The sequence below is a fragment of the Pagrus major genome, chromosome 4 (genome assembly GCF_040436345.1).
Source record: "Pagrus major chromosome 4, Pma_NU_1.0".
Lineage (NCBI taxonomy): Eukaryota > Metazoa > Chordata > Actinopteri > Spariformes > Sparidae > Pagrus > Pagrus major.
Window position 1 is genome coordinate 12,599,245 of NC_133218.1, and position 24,354 is coordinate 12,623,598.

Sequence of the window (24,354 nt, forward strand, 5' to 3'; positions counted from 1 at the left end):
AGAGAGTCTCATGCTGACCTTTGAACTTTTATGAGAGTTTGAAGACGCTGTGAGGAAGTAGCAGCATAGCAGATTCACTCAACTGATTCTTAACTTTAAAACCGGGCCCGGTTGACAGTACACTGAGATCGATCCAGAGGCCCGCCTATTTGTGTAGTGGTATCTTTAACTTTAAAAGCAATTTCCGATTCATATCGGTTCATTTTTACACCCCTATTTCATACATAAATACATTTTGTGTTTTTCAGCTTCTTGGACAATTGAATGCTGTATTGATAATTTGATGTACCCTTTGAGCAGTTGTAGGTGAAATGGATCCATCCTAAAAGAAAATGAGATAGAAAATTAAGAATGAAAGTAGAGGCAGAGGGAGCAACAACAAACTATGTGGCTCATTTTCGAAACTCCTTCCACATGCAAGTTACCATTTGAAATAAGAACAGTTGCATTTGGGATTTTATTGGTATCCTTCCTTCCTTCCTTCCTTCCTTCCTTCTTTCCCTCTCCTCAATCTCTCTCACTCTTCCCAGGTTTCTATAGCGCTCAGGCAGACGTGGTGATTTATTGTAGCCATCCATCTCTTGTACTCATCCATCACCGGCCGGTTGCTAGGCGATCATGGCAGCAGCTGTTTGCTTTTGAGTTCAACAGAGGGGCCGTCAGTCAGCAGCGGCAGGTGAAAAGCATTACGAACGCGCCGTTGTCACGCCGAATAATTAATCAAAGGCGGGAAAGATAATTAAAAAGATATGACCCTTGTTGGTACTTGGTCCTGGGTTTGCCCAGGAAGGGAGGGGAGGAGGGAAAATAGAAAAGGTGAGGGGAATAGGACTCTTTCTTTGTCGCGGCTGCTTCTTTGCAGTATCACGCTCAAATGGTTCTTTATGATTCCAACAAATCTTGTATTTGATGGCTGCCGACTTTGCCGTAGCTTTAGATGCCTCCTCTCCTTCCGTCAAACACTCAGAAGGACATGGAGGAGTGGAATGAGAGAGTGCTGATAAAACAGGCTCTCCTGTTAGTCAATGGCACTGCTCCATTTAATTAGGAGGAGACGGGCTGGAAAAGGGAGAGAAAGGGTTTTAAAAAAGGCCTGGCAGACAGAATGAAAGAGCTCTTCAAAGTGGTGTGGATTCATCCGTCACCTCTAGTTGCACTTGCGCAGCTATATGCAGAAACCAGACCGAGTGATTACCAACTGCTCGGTCAGTGTTTCAAAGATTGGTTATTTCTGGCATTTAAATTTTTTGGACAGTTTTACCATGAGGGAATAGAAAATAGAGGAGAGAATGACGTACAGAGACATGATGTCTGATTTAGCTTTTCAACCTGGAACATGTATAAACACTTCTGCTGTGGTTGGTTCGTTTTGAACACTAGACCCTTAAGAACACATTTTTGTCACCTTTATTTCACTTATCTGTCAATGTTCGATGCTAATCCATTAAACAGTATACTCTCTATGTATCCGGTTTACAATAGGAATCATTCCTTCAAAAGGAGGAAGACAGAGTTGAAGTTCTGATGTCACATCAAACTCACTGAAGTTCTGCTAGCTTCTGTAACCCGACTCAATCTGAGAGTATCTTTAATGTTTTCTTGGAGTTCCTTATCCATTTTCCTCTCCAGCTAAAGGTGTACTAACTACAGCACCTAATATTAGAATTTGAACCTTTCCTGATTTATGAAAAAAAAGCAAAAAACAAAAAAGCAGAACAAGTGTCCAAACATCCGCAGCTCCTGTTAAATTTGACCGGCATAGCAGTGCACATGTCAGACATGCCTGTAACAGTTAGTTTCCCCTTAATGTTCACCCGTGTTCTTTTGCGATGCTGTCCTCTTAACCTTTTAATCTCTGGTGTCTGAGAGCCATCTAATTCATTTGGCCATCCCTATCCCATGTATCTTTGCTGGTATCGAGGGGCAATAACCCCCAACTTGACTGGCTTGAGTTGTCAAGCTGCGACTGTCTTGGGCTGTGGGAAATAATATTTATTTAAGGCATCTACAAATGTAATATTTATGGTCCATCTTGTAAGATGAACCACATGTCATACCCTTGAACAAGGTCATGTTGCAGGGATGGACTTGTAGTAGTTTGCTACTTACGAGATTGTAAATTTGGTTTTGTTATTCCTGGAACAGAAGTTACTGTGTTGCGTTGTTTTTCTATTAATGCTTCCAAAATAAATAAATTAATAAATGAATACAAAAAAGTTCCATAGTATACATCAGTATATATTTTTTTTAATAACTCTCTAGCATGCCCGTGGGGATTTCTGTGTAATGACAGTGTGTGTAAGTGATCAGGTTGGCTGAAACTTTACTGTAAAATAAACTTATCCTGTCATCACTGTGTGACTCTCCATAGGGAGTATCCTTTGCAGATTATGAGAGATTTTTGTTTGTTCTTGTTGTTTATCCTTTAGTAACACTGTGACGTTGTTTATTGGGGAATGGTTAAAAGAGATATTTCATTGTGGGCCCAACCTTTTTCATCGGTTGTCTTTGGTTAAGAACATTTATTATTGTTTGATGTCCTGTCAAGTCTTTGGCTCAAACCTGAGTCTTGGTCTCATATTTAACCTGACAGCCTTGTTTTTTTTTTTCGAAGACATGTATTACAAAAAACAAATTAAATTATGGTGGTTATAGTGAAATTATATAATTGCATTGATATTTTTTCATAAGTTGATTTTTTTCTGTGTTCATCGCCATTCTGTTCACACATGTTTCTGGTGTGTGTTCATGTGTACACTCTGCTTCCACGCTCATCTTAGGCTTCATATGTGCATCAGTGGTGAAGACAGAATCTGTAGCCTTCTCCCTTTGTGTCACTTCTTTGATCTCCCAAGCTGGGTCCTCATGTGTTTTGACGTCCCTCACCACCATTTATTATCTAGTGTTTATACAGAGCGAGCACACCGGTGGAACCAAACGTTCTGTGCACACAGACACACATAGCCAGGGCTTGAGACATAACAAGAGCATGGGAGAGAAAAAAGCAGATTATTTATATTTTCCTGTTTCTTCACAAAAAAATGTATATTATAGAGTATATTATATATTATAGATTATGGGGTTTTTATCTAATAGACATTAGCTCATAATAGGATATACTGTCTTCAATCAGTTACCTTGAGTGCACTTGCCAGAGATCAGTTCCACATCACATAGTTTCTGACATCACTGAAAATACTGTATCTGTAGAATGGCTTATATATGAATGATGTTACTTTATATCTACAGTCTTCAGTGCATCTGCTGGAGTTTGTCAAAAGTGGCCAGTAAGTCCAGTTAAATATAGAACAGTGTTCTGCTGGGCAGTGTAACCTGTTGGGTTAGCATGAAATAAATAAATCCTTAAACGATGAAAAGTAAAGTGTCTCATTTTTACTGTAGAAATGGACCAGGAACAGAACCATCTGTCAAGTGCCAAGAAATGTGCTGTCATAAAATGTCATGTTAAAAGACAGCAAGCACTGAAAGATTGAGAAAGTCTTTCTGTGGTCCAAGAAAGGATCGCTCAAAAGGACTTGACAGGAGAGTATGTGAGTGAAAACCTGAATGAAGGAAAGCACGTTAGCAGAGTTGAAACTGCCATCATTGTCTTTAAGATGGTCAAATAGATTTGGAAAGACCAGCAGGCTATTCTTTTTACATTTACTGTGTCTATAAATAACAATATAAATGTTTCTTGTTATCATTATTTTTTCATCATTGATTTTCTGTATTCAATTAAAGTTGAACATGACATTCACAAGTTGTTTAAAATGATACAGCTGCATAACTGGTTATAGTTAAAGTGTTCACACCTTACTTCATCGATTAACTAGGGTGTCAAAAGTAGGGATAAACCAGTTATCAGCACACAACACTGTCTGATTAGTTACACGTCCCAAGTAATAACCTATCAACACTGAATAATCTGAATCTGTAAGTAAGTAGCAAGTAGTAAAAAATGAGGATAGTCAAGTAAAATACCTTAAAATTGTACTCGAGTACATTACTTGAGGAAATTCTAGTTACAATCCATAACTGGTTATTCTAAGTTTTGACACTAAGATTTTTATCAGCCTCCTTCATTACTAATTATCTATACCAGTATTTGCCTTAGAAAAAAAGATCAGTCGATCACTTGTGAAAATGGGGCTAGTCTCGCTTCCAACTTGTTCAATGTCCAGTAAATGTCATGTCAAGGGATGATCAACAAACTTGCACATCTTAAACGTGATAACCACTTTTGTGATGTTCATTCTTCCAATCATAGAAATAAATGACTAAAGATAAGGTAAACTTAAGGTAATGTGATGAGGCTGGTTTCAAATACTAAATGCTTTTCTACATAAATAGCAGTGCAGAGAAAGACAGGGAGGTAGAAATGAAGACATGGGGACAGATAGGAAGAATCAACAGACTGACAGATGCTTACCCAGGTAGTCAGGAAAGAAAGAGAGGGAGAGAGAAGGTAGACATGCAGCTATAGAAATACAGAGACCGGGGGAAGAGAGACAGAGAGAGCAGCAGAGAGGGAAGCAGCAGACAGAGCATCAGTCAACATTTAACATTTTGCTTTCTACCTTTTCTGCCACTCTTCCAGGAATGATTTAGCCTGGAGCCTTGCCCCAGGTTATATCCAGTCTCACTGCTCTCCCTTTCTCATACTCTGCCCCTCATCCACCCTCTTTATTTCCTTTTTCTCTCTCTCACACACGTGCATTCTATCTTTTAAACATCACACAACCCAGCGATACAGAAATGAAAGTCTCTGTTTTGATTGAACTAAATGAAAGAACACAGGCTATTTACGTTGTCATACTGCATCATGAGCAATCCACAGTTGGGGAAGGAGAGAGAGAAAGGAGGGGTGTTAGTGTGTGTGTGTGTTTATGTGTGTGCCTTTCATTAGCACTTATAACCTAGTCAATAGACACTTGATTGGTTAACATGTAGCTATTGATTTATTGACCATTATAAGCTTGGGTCTTAAACGCCTCCCCATACACAGCTACAGCTGCAACTATACGAGTGGAATTAACTCTGAAACACTATTGTCATAACTGAAGTCCTGTAAATGGAATATAGTTAGAGTGATGATTTCCTCTCAGTCTGACTTTCTCCTTTTTGATCTCTCCGCCAGAATAAATATTAGCATAGGGTTCTGCAAAACCATTGATATGTTGAAGCTTTACAGTTCTTTGGGTTCAATTTTGCATTTTTATCTTGTCACAACACCCTGCTTATGATCTGGTTAGGTTTAGGCACAAAAACCACTTGGTTAGGTTGAGGAAAAGATTATGTTTTGGCCTCCAGTATCACATTTGTTGTCACCACAAACACTGGAAATTGTCCCATTATCCAGTGGTTTCAAACTTTGAAATGTTAAATGCACTATTGAACTGTAAAGTGAACATGCAGACGTTTTGTAGAAGTATCAATATGGAAGCAGCCTATGACACATACAAATTTGAATGTATCAGTGGTGTTCAGAAACGTTAACTGCCAACATTTTATCCTGGCGACTGGACTTGGATTAAATATTATCTGGCTGTACTGTGACCAAGGTCTTGAAACTGCAAAAAGTAGGTGTTACTGTGGAATCTATTAATTGTTGAACATTTCTGATCACTGTTATGAGTCATGATTTAAAGAAACGATCTGAACAATGTTGAGCCAAAGCAACCATTGCATATCTCAGCAAAGAATTTCAGTAATTAAGACTAATGCATTCATGTACCCTGACTTACATCATGGGATACTGAAGCTGCGTCACTCTGGAATGAAAGCAATGAAATGAGATATCTATTATTTGAGAAGGTCAACAAAAATGATTGCTGGACTCAAAGTTTAACTCACTGTGAAATGTTGCTGAAATTATGGAGCATCTTGAGGCTTTAACATACAAGCTGGTGACTTTGATGTAAATATGTGTATATTAAAATTAATTAACACTGACTGAGAGATAGTTTTGTTTGGTAGTGCACAAAGCATAAAATTAAAAATATTTCTGGCACTCTTTGAAAAATATGTCACAGCATGTTTCTTTCTTTCCCCAAATTAAGTTTAGCTTTTGAATGAAACGTCTCATTCATCAACATCTTAACATCACATCCCTTCAATCTGAGCTCATCCACAGAGCCAGGATTGTCTCCTTTTGGTGCATGCACATTTTTAAAAAACTATTTGATCAAATTTTACGAGATCATGAGATAAATGTGACCTATTGTTTTGTTTCCCGTTCTCAGGGTGATGGGGTAAAAATGTAGTTTTGTGTGGTTTGGGATTTTTTTTCTACAACACAGATAATGTGATCAAGTCTGGAAAAAACCTATTCTCTTCCACTTGAGGTAATTTTAGTTAAACAACACATGATTGGGGGTTTTGTTAAAAGAGGAATCTTGCCACAGGATTTGGCGTCTGTCATCAAAAACACTAAAGAGGGTAACTTTCCTAAATAAACCTGGATGTCAACTGATTTTTATAAACATTCTTTAGCAGCTTAGTTGGGATGTGTCAGAGTAACCGTGACTGTGTGGACGTAAAGAAAAGAGGGAGAAAACTTTGTCACTTGTCGATAGAAGAAACACTGAAGGGAAAGTCTTAACAAGACTCTGTTTATGGATTCCACAGGCCTGATACAAATGCAGACCAGCACACACACACACACACACACGATCACACACATCTTACTGACAGTGTCTTCATGTGTGTGTACTGTGTGTCTGTGTGTGTGTGGGAGTTATGTTGTAAATCACACTAATCAATTGTGGCCTGTGTCAAGGCATGCCAGACACGAACAGTCTGTTTTACATTGTGTGTATGTGTGTGTGTGTGTGTGTGTGTGTGCAGCTGTCACATGATGTCCTGCACACAGCTGTCACAAATCACAGTTATGTGTCTCCAACCCCACGGTTACTGTATGTATTTTGCTTGTGTGTGTGTGCAAGTTGTAGGAGGCTCTAACATGGAGAATCTTCATGACATGATCCGGTGCAGCAGTGAGATGGATTCATATAAGGAGCTGACTTGGTCTCAAGTACACACATGCAATCTGGAGAACATGATGGAAATGTTTTCAGCTTTTTACATGTTTTAATATGAGTGTCCAAACACAAAAGATGATACACACATGGTTATCATCTTTAAGGGCTTAATGACTCAGCAGTTCATTAACATAGCAACACGTTCTCATTCCCAACTTATTAAATACGGCAGTTTGGTCACTTCACTCCATGACGTGCTACATATCTAACATCAGTTTTGCCCATAAACAAAGTTAGAACTAAGATGTTATATACGTAACATCCAGTGAGACTTTCAAAATAAAGGTCGGATTAGAATTTCAAAATAAAGCCTGCTCACAAACTTTTATTCTGCATTCTATGACATAGTATGACTTTGGACTGTTATTCATTTTGATTTGCGGTTTGATTAGGTTTAGGCAAATAAACTCTTTGGTTAGGGTAAGGAAAGATCATACCTACCCTTGTCTCATGGTCACAAATGGGATGTGTACCCAGGTCTCCTGAGGGAAGGTCCAAAGAATTATTTTCATATCACAATATACATTGCAGAAAACCTAAATATCACAATGTCAATTTGTTTCCCAATATATTGCAGCCCTAACACACACACAGAGGCACAGGCACACACAGATGCATTCACAGCGTCATCTCTTGCAGGTAGGCAGAAAGCACAATTTTAAAAACAGGGGAAAAGAAAGTCCAGGTTTATATACACACTATTACATTTTTGAGAGGATTTTAGTAAATGTCCAGAAATTAAAAAAGTGGAACATTTTAAATACAAGAAATGCACATTTTCATTCATCCCTTAATTGTTATATCTTGAGCTGTTTCATCTCTTCCTGTGTGTGTGTTTGCACGTGCATGTCTATGTAATCTAGTAGGGCTTGGTTTTCAGCACAGTGAGGTTGTGTAGTTCGCCAGGGCGTTGTTTGTCTTCTTGCTCTACCTTGTGGCCTGGGTGACATGTTTTGCCACACATACATCACTGGTACCATTTTGACATTGTTCACATGACATAAAAGACCTTTCTCCTCTCTTCTTGCTGGTCTTCAGGCCTAATTATATGATTTAAAATGGTGGTCTACTTCCTGGGATAATTCATTGGTGTCTGGGTATTTACTGCCCTGCTGGAAACACACACACACACACACACACACACACACACACACACACACACACACACACACTGTCGTAGACACACAAATCTAGTGCTATGAAACTGAAATCTCATCTTTCCCCCTGACAAACTTGCACACACACACTGCACCCCATGGACAAGAGAAAAGGTGTTGATGGCTTGGCGAGGGCCCAAGATCCATCATGTGACATGTGTGCAGTCAGACTAACATGCTAACAACACGCTTACTACAATTCAAAGGAACAGCCTTGGTTTTAGCTATCAGGTTGCATTTTAATTTTCATTACTACAAGGATGATGAAGTGTGGGAGTCAAATGAACAGAGAAAAATCAGCAAGCCTTTGATGGAGAGCCACATATCAACTTATCAAAAACATATCGTATAGAAAACTTGTATTGAAACTATGGAACAATTAAAAAAAGACAGAAGACTTTTGGTAGCCTATTATTATCCAATCAATACATAGCCCTTATTTTACATGTGATACATTACATCTTTTCCTGGTTTTAAAGGCTGCACTACAGTAAAGTGATGCCATTTTCTAACCAGAATGTTCTACTTAATACTTGTCTTTACCCACTTAGTCATTATATCCTCATTACTGATGATTGCTTATCAAAAACATCATTGTGTTAATATTTTGTGACGGCACCAATAGTCATCCCTATTATATTGCTATATTTGATTTTGGCTCCCATACCTAGCATTTATGAAGTTTTCTGAAAACGATTTTAAAATATTGAGATGTATGACATGTGTATTGCGATATTATTTTCCGGCCAAACTGCCCAGCCCTAATTGTAATGTGTAGTGTTGTGTGCAGTGTAGAAAGAAAAGAGGAGTGAACAGAGAAACTAGTCACTTCAGCTAGATGATCCATCATTGTGCTTCTATAGTATTTGCCTGTTTTGAATCCAGAAGGTCTTTGGTGTACCATCACATGACATGTACTACTGTACATACAGAGAAATAGTCAAGTAGGGGTTAACCTTACCTTAGCCCTAAAAAATGCTTCTTTACGGTAAAGCAGAGGCAAACTACCCTGTCTTTATATGATTATTCTCATCCTCCTCTGCTTTTGAGAACATTTGCTTCTAATAAGTATAACATTACAACTGTAATTCAGACAGTCGCCCTAAAACCCAGCCTCATAAAGTCCACATTTACAAACATGTCAGCAGAAATGACAATGATACCTGAATTCTTTTAAAAAAGTCTGAACTCTAGTGAAAACAGACTATGTAGTGTGTGTTTGTGTGTGTGTGTGTGTGTGTGTGTGTGTGTGTGCGCGCGCGCAGCCATATTAAAACATGTGTGACTGTGACTCCGAGCCTCATTAAATGAGCCTCATACATGGCTTGGCGCTGTAAACATGCTAATATTTCTTAATGGCACTCTCCTACATTGATATGCATGTGAACTCTAGGCCGTTAACCCCCTCCACCCCACCCCACGCCGCTGCTCATCAACAAAGACCCACACACACTCACACACACCATGCACACACACTTGCCGCCATTACGGGGCCCCCTGGCTCTCTTTTCCATTAATATCAAGTGATTGAGCGTAACATTAGCAGATAAAGCGGAGACTAAGATGACATATATGCCGTGGATGGAGGAATTAAAGCCTAATATAATCACTCGGCCTTGCATAGAGAAAAACCATCGCTCGTCACTCCGCCTGACATTTTGATTTCCGACGTTTCTGGCACAACAAGAGAGCAGCAGGGACAGATGGGGACTGATTTCTCTTTTAAGTAAAGAGATACTTAAGTGATTGTTCAAAGGGCTCCCACACACACTTTAACCTCATACTCGAAAACACACACTTCAAAATAAACACACAGGCACACACAGAGTATTGATCTTTTACCTCTTAGGATGGCAGTGTGTGTAGGTGTGTAGGTGTGTTTGTGGGTGAGTGTGATTTTAAGCTCTTGGTCCGGCTGGTTATTTTCAGTGGAGAGCACATCAGTTTTTATTAGCTTAATAAATCACCTTTGTTGTCAATCAAGCAGCAGAGAATAATTGGATATGGTTGAAGCCTTGCGTGATGGATTATAAATCATTCAAGATTAAATTAAAAGATAATGCACAAACTTAATGGTTTGTGTTTTGTAGTCTAAATTGCCTCGGAGCAGTGCTGTTTTCCAGCTTTATTGCCAGCCGTTTTTCTTTCCTCTAAAACCTCTCACAATTTACACCTTTTATTGCTCAGACAGAGCTTTGCCACTGCTCTTTTACATCTGTGTTTTATTTGTTTTACAAATTCATTTTTGGGAATTCTCTATATTTCTTTGTGGAGGATGAATTACATTTTTAGATGCAGGATGTTTCTGTGTGTTCATATGTATCTACACGTAAGCGTAAATGTGTGTGTGGATGACGATTTGGCGCGCATGCACCCTCTTGCCTTATACAGATTTAAAGGCCTGAATCTCCCTTTGAGTGGCGATTGCTTTCAATCAGTTCTCAGCAGATGCACCTCAGGCCTGTAGCAGTGATAGCCAAGAAAAAAAGGCATTAGTGCACAAGAGATTGAGAAAAAGGGAAATAAAAGAAAGAGGACACACAGATGCTGGCAGGAAGAGACAGAAAAAGAGCTATATCATGTATATTATGCTCCGGCGGCCAGTGAATTTAGGTGTGCCCGTTTGTGTTGAAACAGAGCGGGCGTTATCATAATCGCCTCCTGCCTACTTGACAGGACCTTAAAGTGATCCTGTCATTTTATTTACACCCAGACCACTGTGTGATTTACTCCCAAACACACATGCACACACACACACGTGCACAAACGTTCCCCCTTGCTAACTTCCCCAGCGAGCCCAGTTGAGTAGGTCGGATGACATCTTTTGATCAGAGCTGTCCAAAGAGATCAGAGCAGACTGGCAGGTAATAGATACCCAGCAACTAACCAGACTGCACTGCAAAGAGTGTGTGAATGTGTGTGTTTCTGACGGTGTGAATGCGTGCTTGTGTGTGGGAGAAAAGGGAACATAGACATTTCTACTTTCTATTTTAGCAAATCTTGCTCAAAGTGCAAACGCATCGGCATTACTGCATAATTGAGGCTGGCACACAGCTGCGTCTTCCTTTGCGATGTCTGTGTGTATCTTAACAGTGATGTTTGAGTCCCTGCATTATAGTATTTCTTTGTGTTTGCGTGTGAGCACCCTTGCAGACCTGTAACAAATATAAAAGGGAAACTAAAAACAAAGGAACTAATTAGCAAAAGTGAAAAGAGCAAGCCCATGTGTGTGAGTCGGACTGGAGATGATGGACACAGGAGAAGAAGGAGAGAGAGAGGAAGATGACAGCAAGAGAGAGGAAGGACAGGACGAGTTGGAGGTAAGGACAGAGGGAGTTCAGATAGGAGAAACAAATGGGAGATGGATTTTGCTCAGCTCTGCTGGCTAACTGCACATCACACGTTTTTTTTCTTTCTGAGCACGCACACACACACACACACACACACACACACACACACACACACACACACACACACATACATACACTGAGACACACACACACACAGTCCCTTGGGATGAGTGATCATGACCCTTGGGTGCCCTGTGGGCTTTGAGAGTGTGACTACTAAAAAGTGCAAGTTATCTAAATAACGAAGGACCGACAAAGGATAATTTACTGACAAATAGTTGATACATATTGTCGTGTGATATTATGATATCAGCGCCTGTGTGTCTGTTCACAAACAGGCGCTGATATCAGTGTTATAATAGTTAATAATAGTCTACAGGTAATAAATATTGTGTCATAATATGTTAAATGTTTGTCAGCAAGCATTATTTTTGAAAGTCTAAGCAGATGTTGCATAGTATATATTGTTGCTAGTTTGAAGTTGTATTAGCCCTTTTAGTCAGCAGGCCCTGACTAACATTGGAGTATTACTTAAAATTGATTCCCTGTGTGGCCTGGTGGTTGTAACAGAGCGTCAGAAAGCTGTTGAAGTGTGTTTTGGTCTATAATGCACACCTTTAATTCTCATACTGTTCATTTCATTCAGTATTTTTTTTGCTGGACTTACAACATACTTTGAGGTTTCTAGCAGCTATAAAGCATGGATGCTGGCCTAGTTATTATTTCACCTTTCATAGCATGCTTGACATTTTGTAATAATGCAGAGGAGCGGCATGTTAATTTTGCCAACATTGTTATAACTCAGTCACACCAGCATGTATTTATTCTTTTAGTGTTTTCATCTGTCACATATGTAGTTGTTTTTCCTGTCATACCTTCTGATTGATTTCTCATACATCGCTCTGTTTAATTAGGTATCTATCTTTGATATTTTCCAGCATTTCACTAACTTTACAGCTCCTCCATAATTTACTCATGGCTTTACATTCAGAGTGAGGTCACATAGAGGCTCAGCGCCACTGATGACAAGTATCTGTGTTTGTGCATGTGTGTGTGAGGGTGTAAAATATTCTCTTTTCTCATGTGTGTTTAGGACGCCAAGAGTCAGACATAGCTGGAAATACTGACTTGATAATTAGTTGGCACACAGTTTTTACACTTTTGTTTCCAATTTTTATAAATAACCAAATATGGCTGCTTTTGGAGCAGACACACACATACACACACACACACACACACACACACAAACACACACACACACACACACAAACACACACACACACACACACACAGAGTTTAAGTTGACTTTGTCAAGCAGAGAAACTAATTTTAAAGTGGTGCTGCAATATATTTGTACAAAACCTGTATCTGTTTTGTTAAATAAATACTGCACACGTATAAATACAGCTCACACACACACACACACAAACACATCAGCGAGTGTGTCAGCAGCTCTCCAGCCCCGCATACACTCTTGTATTGGCAGTGTAACAGCAGCATGTAAATACACTGTCAGCAGCTCCCCAGCTGAGTGGCATGGGGAGATGATTAGCCAGGCTAACACCGTTCACACACACACACACACACACACGCACGTGCACGCACAAACATTTACGGACATACACAAGCATGCTACAACAGCGTCTGTGTTTCTGAATAATCGCAGTATTTCAGTGTGTTGCGACGCTGCAGCCACAGACAGACACACTAACTCTTGCCAGTCCAAATCTAATCTCCCCTCTCTCATCCTGCCTCTCTGTCTCACTAACACCACTGCCAGTATGTGCTGTATATGCTAATATTATCTCAGCTTTTTTGAAAGGCATTTTGCATATTTCGGACTATCGTGCTGTTCATTACCACTTATCAGCATGGAGATAGTCACACATAAAAAATAATTCATATACAATATAAACAGATATAGGCCTGAGAAAAAAAAATATAAAATACATTTTATAGGAATGCAACTACCAAAAAACAGAAGTGTCTAACAGACATTATTGAAATGTGACAATAGGTAATAAAAATCAAACTGAATCAGGCTTTTGAGAAGTTCTTTTTTTTTTTTTTTTTAATCATTCCCACATGTTATTACGATACAGCTAAAACATTTTTTCGTTCTGTCACTGCATATACAGTACACAGCCAAAAGACAACAATAGTAAATATATTTAGACATATATGTATTATTATATTATTGTAATAATGTTGAAGCCACTTTTTTTTTCTTTTTCTCCAAAGCATTCTCCGAGAAACATTTAGATTAAAGGTTTTGTACCTGAACTGCAAATCTATGTTTGTGCATCATTCATTGTTTTTTCAAAGGTATAAAGTTACTATTGCATAGAACACTATTGTAGCTTGCAGGAAAACTGATCCTAAAGAACATTTTTGTGCGGTCACCATCATATGACAAAATTTAGTATTGCTACCTTACCCTATTTGACAAATTTCTAGCTGGGGATGGGCGATATACTGACGTATACCATGAAATAATATAAAATGATACACCGGCATACAGTGGTAATTATTTTTCTAAAATCTTTGCATGTGTTATCAAACAATATTTAAAGGATAATTTGGACTTTTGTATGATTTTTACATTGGTATAAAATACTTTGATTTGGTATTTAATTTGCTGGACTCGAACAGACATTGCCCTCTGGAATTGTAACTATAAAATGGTTATGTAGAGATACAAAAAAAGTGTCATCACCATTATATATATATTGATATGTAACATAAAATCACATATTCTGTGTCATAATCTACCAGGGAAATGAAACTTGTGGTGTTGACAGTTTCAATAACTACAATTTACACAACATAGTGGTTTGTCTCAAAAAAATAAAAATAAAAATGTCCCAAGCTACAGGATATTTAAGTTTAAGGATGTATTCTGTGTTTAAAATTAGTACACTACTCTTACTACTGAAGTGACTGCCAAAAAAAAAAGTAGAAATTTCCATCTGATTCTAGGAACGCTATTAAGTACATTTCAAATGATTCAAGTAGTATTATAAGAATGTTAAGATAACATCAAAGCTATATTGTAGAGTAACAGACCCATTCTAGTTTTGATAGTGATTTGTGCATGCTCAGTGTGCTGTGATATTTCGAGTAAGTTGGTGTGATAGAAGTAATTAGTGCTTCATATTCCAATGATACTGTAAGTATGTTACAAATCTGATAAGTCATGTAGCTGGCTGAAGAAAGAGCTCCATTCTTCAGGCCTCTGGGTCGATCGAACACCTCCTGGGATCAATAGCACGCCTCGCCAATCCCAAGGCACTTGCTGCAGACAGCCATGCCCCTTTAACCACCCTTGCTGCACACACACAAAGAAGCCACCCCACCAATTTGTCTGTGTATGTCAAATCACAATAATTAAGCATTATCGATCTCAGATTCAATTAACCTCATTAACGTGGGTTGCACTGCTGATTGGGGAGGGATGGAAAAGAAGGAGGGAGGGAGGTGAGGGTGGAGATTATAGGACCTCATCAAGTGGGAAATGGTAGGGGGGTAGGTGCATGGAACACACAAATACTGTATGTACAAACACCCATAGGGTACATGAGAGAAAACTCAGACACTTGCCATCATCTCAGGCCAACGAACATCTCCAGCTTTTTCTCAACAAAAATGTTGCCTTACATGAGACTGATGTGGACAGTCTCTCTCTCTCGCTCTTTCTCTCTCTCTCTCTCTCTCTCTCTGACACACACACACACACATTGAAACTGCACAGTCCAAGCAGAAGTGTAAACAGACAGCTCTGACGTGCCTGTGTGTCCGATAGGGCTGTTAAGTGGTTATGTAAGCATGATAAACTGTTTCCTAACATCATAACATCTGCAGAGTGCATAAGCATTTCCTCACTTTACACACACAGAGACATAGTTCACATCACAGCTTCGTAATCGTCCTAAATATTTCTATTTGACTGTAAATAAAAAAAAAATAATACTGTTTGTTATTAGAATAATTTACCATAATTGCAGGGATTAGTAGTTTTGTTCAGATGTCAAGTATCATTTCCAATGTCTAACAGAATCAACTGTGGTGTTTGCCTGCTTGCCTCAGTTTCAAAATCAGCAATCTCACCCAGCCCAAAAATTAGATGAATTCCACCTCTTCCACCCTGCTGACAATTCATCTGGAACTCCCTCTTTCTCCCTCCCTCTCTCTCTACTAATTAAAAGAGCACCTGTATACCTGGTGTGTTTGGCCCGGGCTTCTTCAACTCCAGCGGTTTTGTGTGTGCGTGGATGGCTTTCTCCATATTTATCTCAGTATCTGGGGTTACACTGTTGTGAACCTCACAGTCTGGACCCAAGCCAGTGGCCTTGGGGATCATCTCTGCATGTTCATGTTTATGAGTGTGTGTGTGTGTGTGTGCTTACGTGTGTGTGTGTGTGTGTGTGGCCCCAGTCTTGACTTCCTTCCAAGCCCTGCCTCCCTCCACCTTCTACCCTCAGTCTCTTCTCGTACCACATGTATTGTCCTTTCTCCTTCTTCTCTTTGGTTTGCACTATAAATTCTGCAGCAGCTTTATTTGACTGCTCTAGCTACAACAATGAATGCAATAATGGATAAGGTAAAGTGTGACCTTCTCCCCATCATGCACTGAAACCATGATGTGCCAGGTTTTGTCTAAAGAATGGGGAATGGGACAATGAACACCAACTCTCTTGAACCTTATACAAATACTACAGTGACTTTCTATTAGGGCTAAACTAATAAGACTGTGTACATTAGTGATTCTTACCCAGTGGGTAGTGCTGCAGTTACCAGGGGATATATGGAAAGAGTGGTGTAACCTAACAAATTTAAGAAAAATAGAAATTCTGATTAGTTAGAGAAAATCTACATAAATGTGTTGAGGAAGATAAAAAATACAGGATTACACATTGGTGTGATGGGGGTTTTAACTTTGTTTATCATCACAATTACTAATACTTTTCAAGCTGAGGGATCAAATGAAGTGCTAGAAGTAAGTAACTCTAAGCAGTAGAAGTATGAATGTAAACTTGACTCGACCTATGAAAAAAACAAGACGAAGCCTACACATCAACAATTCCAGTATCAGTGGGTCTTGTATAAAAAAAAGTGTATAATAATATCCATGATACATAATAAACTAGGGCGTTAATATTTTGATGTGAAATTTATAAAAATAATCGATTAAGTGAGCTTTCATTTTTGATCATTGTAATCAAAAGAAGGACCCCCTGCTGTAATGAAAATGGCATAAAACCAACAATCTCTTGATCTGTACACATCAAGACAGTCCAACAATCACCTTCAGTGCTAAATAAAAAATGTTTGTATCAAAAATGTAATCGAATTACAAAATCGAAAGACGTATCGAATCATGAATTTGGAAAATCACAACACTACTGATAATTAATAGTGCTTAAATAAAACATAATAATGTGGTGGTGATGACACTGGGGTCCTTAAATTCATTTAACAGGGCTGTTCGGGAAAAAAAGGGGGTAGGAACCAGTGGTGTACATTATAAAACACATATTTGCCCTTTGCAATTGTCAGCAAGGTTTCAGTATGTGGTGACCTAAGCACTTACCCTAACCCAAGTTCAAAATAAACTTAAACAAGCCACATTTTCACAAAAAAAAGGGAAGGATATTGTATATGGTCATTAAAATCAATTACAATTACAATCAAAGGGGATATTTACTACTTTATGATGCCACAAGATAATGCTGTAGTTGAACCTAAAGTGTCATGGCAGTGTATTTACTGCCAGCCATTGTTTCAATTTATTGTAACAATGTACCTATGTCAAAATGTCAAAATGTTTCCATATTTCAACATCCTCTGCCTCAAACAAGTCCAGAAATCAGTTGTGTGCTTCATGCTCCATGTAGGTGGATGTAGCCTACACACCGAGGTTTCATTCAGCACACACCGGTCTTGCTGGCAAACACTATTTTCTCCCTGATCCTCTGCATGTGTCTCTATACATATCACACACTCGCAGGTACACAGATGGGCACCCACACACACAAATACACACCATGCTCTTATCACACAAAGGCAGCTAATTTGAAGTGGAGTGTGTACGTCGTGTTTTAAAGGGGATTTCACATTGATGTTTGGCCTTGATGAGAGCTGCTGTGTTCGGCTGTTTCCTCAGCAGGAGCATTGTTCTCTTAAACAGCTGTCGTTTTGGCTGATTCAGAACAGATGGCATGTACATGTGGGTTTGCTCGGCTGCATGTATGTGCGGGCGGGTGGATGTGTCTAGGAGAAAGGGTGGGGGGGAGAGATAGATAGAGAAGGGGAAGCTCTGAGGTAGGGGGAGTGTAGGTATGTGTTTGTCTGTGTGCATGTTTTATATCCATAAATGCTAAAACATGCAGCTAAAATGGATCATCAAGGTTTTAAAATAGTTGTATTTAATAAATAAAATAAAAGACAAACAACAGTAACTCATGTATTGTAGACAGAGGTCATGTGCAGTTTTTACACATAACAGCATCTAATATAAGATAACATGTTTGAAGTGTTTCAAATGGATCCTTTCTGTTTGACTGAACGCTGGAGCAGACTGAATGTTCAACAGAGAAGCTCCTGAAATTGCCTGAAGGCAAAGAGTTGTTAGACTACAGCAGTTACAGTACAACTGGTGTGTGTGTGTGTGTGTGTGTGTGTGTGTGTGTGTGTGTGTTTGTGTTTGTGTTTGTGTGTGGAGAGTGTGTGTCTACTGTTTAGTGTGTGAGATGTGTGATGGGCTCTGGGATATCTGTGTCTCTGTGCATATGTTTGTCCCACGGCAGTGTTGTATCATCGCCGATGGCAACCAGTGGCCTGACAATGACAGAGACTCCTTTCTGTGTTACTGCTGATGCAGTACTAGTACACACACACACACACACACACACACACACACACGCACACACACAAAACTTGTAGTGCTCAGTTAGAGATGGATGTCTGTAACAGCTGAGTTGTGCTGTATGACTGGCAGGTTATGTAGGTAGTCCTTATGGAAGTCCATATTTCCCATTTTCATGCCTTCAAGGTTTAAGGTTCAATGTTAATTTAACTGTCATTCCACCACACAGGGCTGTAAAACAAAATCAAAGTTGTAGTGCCTTACTGCCACACAAGAAAAGAAGACAACTATTTTTTTTACAGTGGAGTATTGATGAGTTCAGGAGTCTCTCAGCCTGGGGAAGGAGGCTATTCTGTAGTCTGGCGGTACAGCAACGGATACTTCTGTATCTTTAGCCAGGTGGCAGAGAAGTGAACAGACTGTGGCTGGGGCGGGTGTTATCTTTTAGCATCCTTAGGACTCGCTGCCGAGGCTTCCTGTCCTGTGCCGTACATGAACCACGCCAGTTTCTAATGTTATAAGTCAGAATGCGTTTTATTTTTTCTAACTAGTTACCTTGCATGTATTTTTTTCTTTCTGTTGTTAATATGAAAATTAATCTTCATTTACATCATAGATGTTTCACAGTTTTACATTTTTTCTCACTTATCCAACTTTTGTGTGTCTTTGAAGTGGTAGATTGCGATTGAATATGTCCTTCCGTGCCACATCCATCACCCTGACTGACTAACTCTATGTTTACATACCATCTTAGATGAGTGATGGCCTGTAAGAGAAAGGAATGCTAGGCACAAGGCCACTGACGTTCACACACACGCTCATCTTCTTTGCCAGTTTAGTTGCTAAAACAAGAGGTTTGTGTATGCATGTGCATATGTGCACTTCAGTTGCTATTCAAAAATCCAGCCTTAATCACAAAGTGTGAGCATGCATCATATCTCATCTGATGTTGTTCTATCCTTTTGATAGACTTATTAACAAAAGAAAACATTCATAGATGTACAAAGAGGCGAGACTGTGATTTGTCTTGATACACATTTTCTCTGTATGATTTCCATTGTATTACACTTAAACTAGAGGGATCTGAATATAAATTGAAAGCCTCAAGCCCACTCCCCGAAGCTAAACTGTAAATAATAACTCTAAACTTTTTCTAATCTTTGGTAATTGAAGCAAATGGGTTTTGCGGAGGGAGATTTGTTGCAGGCAAACGTACATACATTCATTTTTATTTACGAGGAGGCGAGGGCTGAGCAGTGTAATGAGTGAAAATGCATGCTTAATTTAAATGGCGAGTGTGTCTGTTAGGGAATGCATTAGAGTCTGCAGAAGAAGCGTAAGACATATTAATTGACAGACAGGAACCGCTGTCTCCGAGGTTGATACAAGTAATTTATTACTTCAGAAACGAATGCCACCGCCAGAATGTGCTTCATTAATTTCAAATTTAGTTTTAATTTCAAGCTGCTGCCCCTTGAGAAGAATAAGGTGGCAACTTCTGTTTGAAGAGACATTTTTCCTCTCGCCCTCCTTCCATCCTCCATCTCTCTCTCTCTCTGGCTGACTCTGATTTTCTGCAGTACAGAACAAAGACCCGGGGGTGGAAGGAGAATGGGAGGGGGTTGGCAACTTGATTCCAATTTGAAAACAATGTCAATGTAAAAGGGTGAAGTTAGAACAGAATTACTGCAAAAGCTTATGATAGGAAATACTTTGCCTGTGAATGTCATTGGATGATTGCTCTGTTTCCTGTGGAGAATGGCAGTATATTGTGATCCTATTAGTTCCCTGCTTGGTGAAGAAACATAATATCATTAGATATGATGTTAGTGTGGTTCTAACAAATCTCTCTTTGTTTTTTCTTGTCTCCTGCTCAGCATACGTCCCTGAAGATGAGAGGGAAGCAGCCCTGTTGGATGAGGACCTAGATGGAGAGGACTCAGCTCAAGAAGGGGAGGAGCCTGCTGCCAAGTTCCTCTGTCAGGACAAGGACTTCCTTCTCAAGGACAGGCCAGGATCCACTGGTTTCCATGACTCTCCTAATGCTGCAGACTTTTCTGGTCAGGAACTGGACAGCGAGTCTCACCTGAGTGAATCTAGTGACAGAATGTCTGACTTTGAGAGCTCCTCACTTAAAAATGAGGATGAAGTACTCCTCTCTAAGGACCCCACAAATGGCCTGTCCCTGTCTTCAACCTCTAGCATGATGGCGGCTGCCAATCCCGCTGCCCCAGTAAGTGGAGATGAGGCCATGTTAGCCACAACAGGGTCTGTCGCTGACAGCCTGGAGAAGATGAAGGCCATTTACACCTCTTTTCTGACCAACTCCTATTGGTCCACACTAAATCTGAACCTGAGCCAGCCGCCTGCAGAAAAACCACCTCGCAGTCACAGTAGCAGCAGTAGTAGTAGCAGTAGCAGTAGCTGTGGAAGTGGAGGCTATGACTGGCACCAGACAGCTATTGCTAAAACCCTGCAGCAGGCCTCACAGAACCATCAAAACCGACTTGGCCTGGTTCACCATCCCACAGTGGCTATATCCACAGCATCTACCGAACCCAACCTTTTTAGTACTGTCCAGCTGTACCGGCAGAGCTCCAAGCTTTATGGTTCTATATTCACTGGTGCCAGCAAGTTCCGCTGTAAGGACTGCAGTGCGGCCTACGACACACTGGTGGAGCTCACAGTGCACATGAATGAGACAGGCCATTACCGCGATGATAACCACGAGACAGACAGTGAGGGTGCTAAACGGTGGTCAAAACCCAGAAAGCGTTCCTTGTTAGAGATGGAGGGGAAGGAGGATGCGCAGAAAGTTCTGAAGTGCATGTACTGTGGGCACTCCTTTGAATCCCTTCAGGATCTAAGCGTTCATATGATCAAGACGAAACACTACCAGAAAGTGCCTCTGAAAGAGCCTGTTACACCAGTGGCAGCTAAGATTATCTCCTCGGCTCGAAAGAGAGCACCTATTGACCTAGACATCCCTAGCTCACCTGACTCTAATGGAGGCACCACACCTAAGCCCACCTCCCTCAACGACTCCAATGACATACTCCAGAAGGTCACCAACCCTTACATCACACCTAACAACCGCTATGGACACCAGAACGGTGCCAGCTATGCCTGGCAGTTTGAATCCAGAAAGTCACAAATCCTCAAATGCATGGAGTGTGGCAGCTCCCATGACACACTGCAAGAGCTAACCGCTCACATGATGGTGACAGGACACTTTATTAAAGTCACCAACTCTGCTATTAAGAAAGGCAAACCCATTATAGAGTCACCCACCCCAGTCCCCACATCCAATTCAACAGCTGAAGAAAAGGTCCAGTCCGTTCCGTTAGCTGCAACAACCTTCTCCCCTCCACCAGCCCCAGTGCCTCCTCCAACCAGCATCTCCCCCACTGCCATGGTTGTGGAGATAAAAAAGGAGGAGAAGGAGGAGGAATGCACTAAAGAGTCCATCATCAACAATGGTAACAATCCCAACAAGGAGAAGAAGGCAGGAAGTGAGGAGGAGGCAGAGGAAAAGTTTGATATTTCTTCAAAATACACTTATCTGACAGAGGAGGATCTGGATGACAGTCCAAAAGGGGGTCTTGACATCCTGAAGTCTTTGGAGAACACAGTGACCTCAGCCATTAACAAGGCCCAGAATGGAGCCCCAAGCTGGGGTGGATATCCCAGCATCCATGCTGCCTACCAGCTACCAAACATAATGAAGCTCTCCCTAGGCAACTCCGGGAAGAGCTCTCCCCTTAAATACATGTTCCCAGGAGGAGACATTCTCTCTCCCAATGCTAAGAACCAGCCTTTGATCTCCCAATCGGGCTGCCAGACCTCCCCACTGCCCAAAAACAACTTCCATGCTATGGAGGAACTGGTCAAGAAGGTAACAGAGAAAGTAGCCAAGGTAGAGGAGAAGATGAGAGAGCCCACTAATGTTGTGAGGGGATCTCCTCTGAGACGTACCACACCTTCACCCTGCAACAGTGAGGCAGGGGACTCAGCACGAGGGGAGTCCCCCAAAGAAAACAGAACAGGAGGCTGTAAAACTCCTGAGAATACCAATGGAGTGGAAAAAGTATTAAGTGATGGAAGTGGAGCCAATCACAGAGATTCAAATGGAGATGTTTCCATAAAGGAGTCTGTGGAGAATGGAATGGAGACCAATGCTGTGACTTCCCCCCTGCCTGCATCACTGTGTGGCAGTACAGCTATCATCACAGACCATCCACCCCCAGAACAACCATTTGTCAACCCTCTCAGCGCACTGCAGTCAGTAATGAACGTCCACTTGGGGAAGGCCGCTAAGCCTGCCCTGCCCTCCCTTGACCCCATGAGCATGCTGTTCAAGATGAGCAACAGCCTGGCAGAGAAAGCAGCAGTGGCTGCTTCCACCCCACCAGCACAGACCAAAAAGCCCAGTAATGACCACATAGACCGCTACTTCTACCAGCAACATCTAAACAATGACCAACCCATAGATCTCACCAAAGGAAAAAATGACAAAAACAGCAGTAGTGGTTCTTTGGGTTCAACAGCTCTCTCATCTACCATCTCCACCCCAACATCAATTTCTCCTTCCTCTACTGTCACTATGACCAAAGCCTCAGCTGCAGTAGCTTCCTTTATGGCCTCCTCCCCTTTGAGAGAAAATGCACTGTCGGACATCTCTGACATGTTAAGAAACCTGACAGAAAGTCAGGCTGTTTCCAAGTCCTCCACACCTACCAGCCTGTCTGAGCGCTCCGACATTGAGGGTGTCACACAGGAGGAAACAGAAGATGTTTCACCAGCCCAGAAACGTAAAGGCCGCCAGTCCAACTGGAACCCTCAACACCTCCTCATCCTGCAAGCCCAGTTTGCTTCTAGTCTGAGACAAACAAGTGATGGAAAGTACATGATGTCGGACCTGAGCCCACAGGAAAGAATGCACATCTCCCGTTTCACTGGCCTCTCAATGACTACAATATCCCACTGGTTGGCTAACGTCAAGTACCAGCTGAGAAGAACCGGTGGCACCAAGTTCTTGAAAAACTTGGATTCAGGCCACCCGGTGTTCTTCTGCAGCGACTGCGCCTCTCAGATCCGCTCACCATCTACCTATGTCAGCCACTTAGAATCCCACTTGGGCTTCCGTCTGCGAGATCTGGCCAAGCTTTCTGGGGAGCAGCTGCTCAACCAGATATCGCAGCAACATCATCAACGCCACACCAAAGGACTCTCTGAAAAACTGCTGTCTAATCTTCACCCATCCAGCCACCCTTTACCCTCCTCTCTACCTACATCCCTACCATCTTCCTTACCCATCTCCCTGCCCTCATCATTAACCACCTCTCTGCCCTCAACTGAGTCCCCATCACCCACCCCCGAAAATGACGACGACAGTGGGACCATGTATCAGTGCAAGCTCTGCAACCGGACTTTTGCGAGCAAGCACGCGGTCAAGCTTCACCTGAGCAAGACTCATGGGAAGTCCCCCGAGGACCATCTCATGTATGTGTGTGAGCTGGAAAAACAGTAGCACTGACTGTGGACAATGCTGCATTCTTTTTGTAATGGCTCACTCTCTCTTGCCCTGTCTCTCTTTCAGCATTTCACAGACATTTCTTTCAAAAAAAAGGAAGGATTATTAATGTGATGGAACTGCACAAAGATGAATTTACAACTACTGCTTTGAGTTTTGGCACATGGTTTTAAATTTTGTGTTGTAGCAGTTGTTTATTCTTTTGTTTCTGTGTGAGGTATACACACTCTGGCCCAAGACAGGACAGGAAAAGTGACTTTTTTCAAAATGTGCGGATTGGGCTGTTGCCATGGAGAAGATATAGTATATGAAGGTTTAAAAAAAAGAGATTTAAAATGAACTGGTGTGTATTTTGAAACTTGTGTAAATGGAATTAAGGTCCTTTATATTTTGGCATCACTGGGGT

General features: G+C 40.9%; 1 protein-coding gene across 1 annotated transcript in view; it reads left to right on the plus strand.

The window, feature by feature from the left end:
* Positions 1-23,945, plus strand: part of tshz3b (teashirt zinc finger homeobox 3b) — a 39,313-nt gene extending 15,368 nt beyond the window's left edge. The window contains exon 2 of the mRNA XM_073464913.1: positions 20,293-23,945. Coding sequence (XP_073321014.1) covers positions 20,293-23,945 — 3,653 coding nt within the window. The remainder of the gene's footprint in view (positions 1-20,292) is intronic.
* Positions 23,946-24,354: the final 409 nt, after the last annotated feature.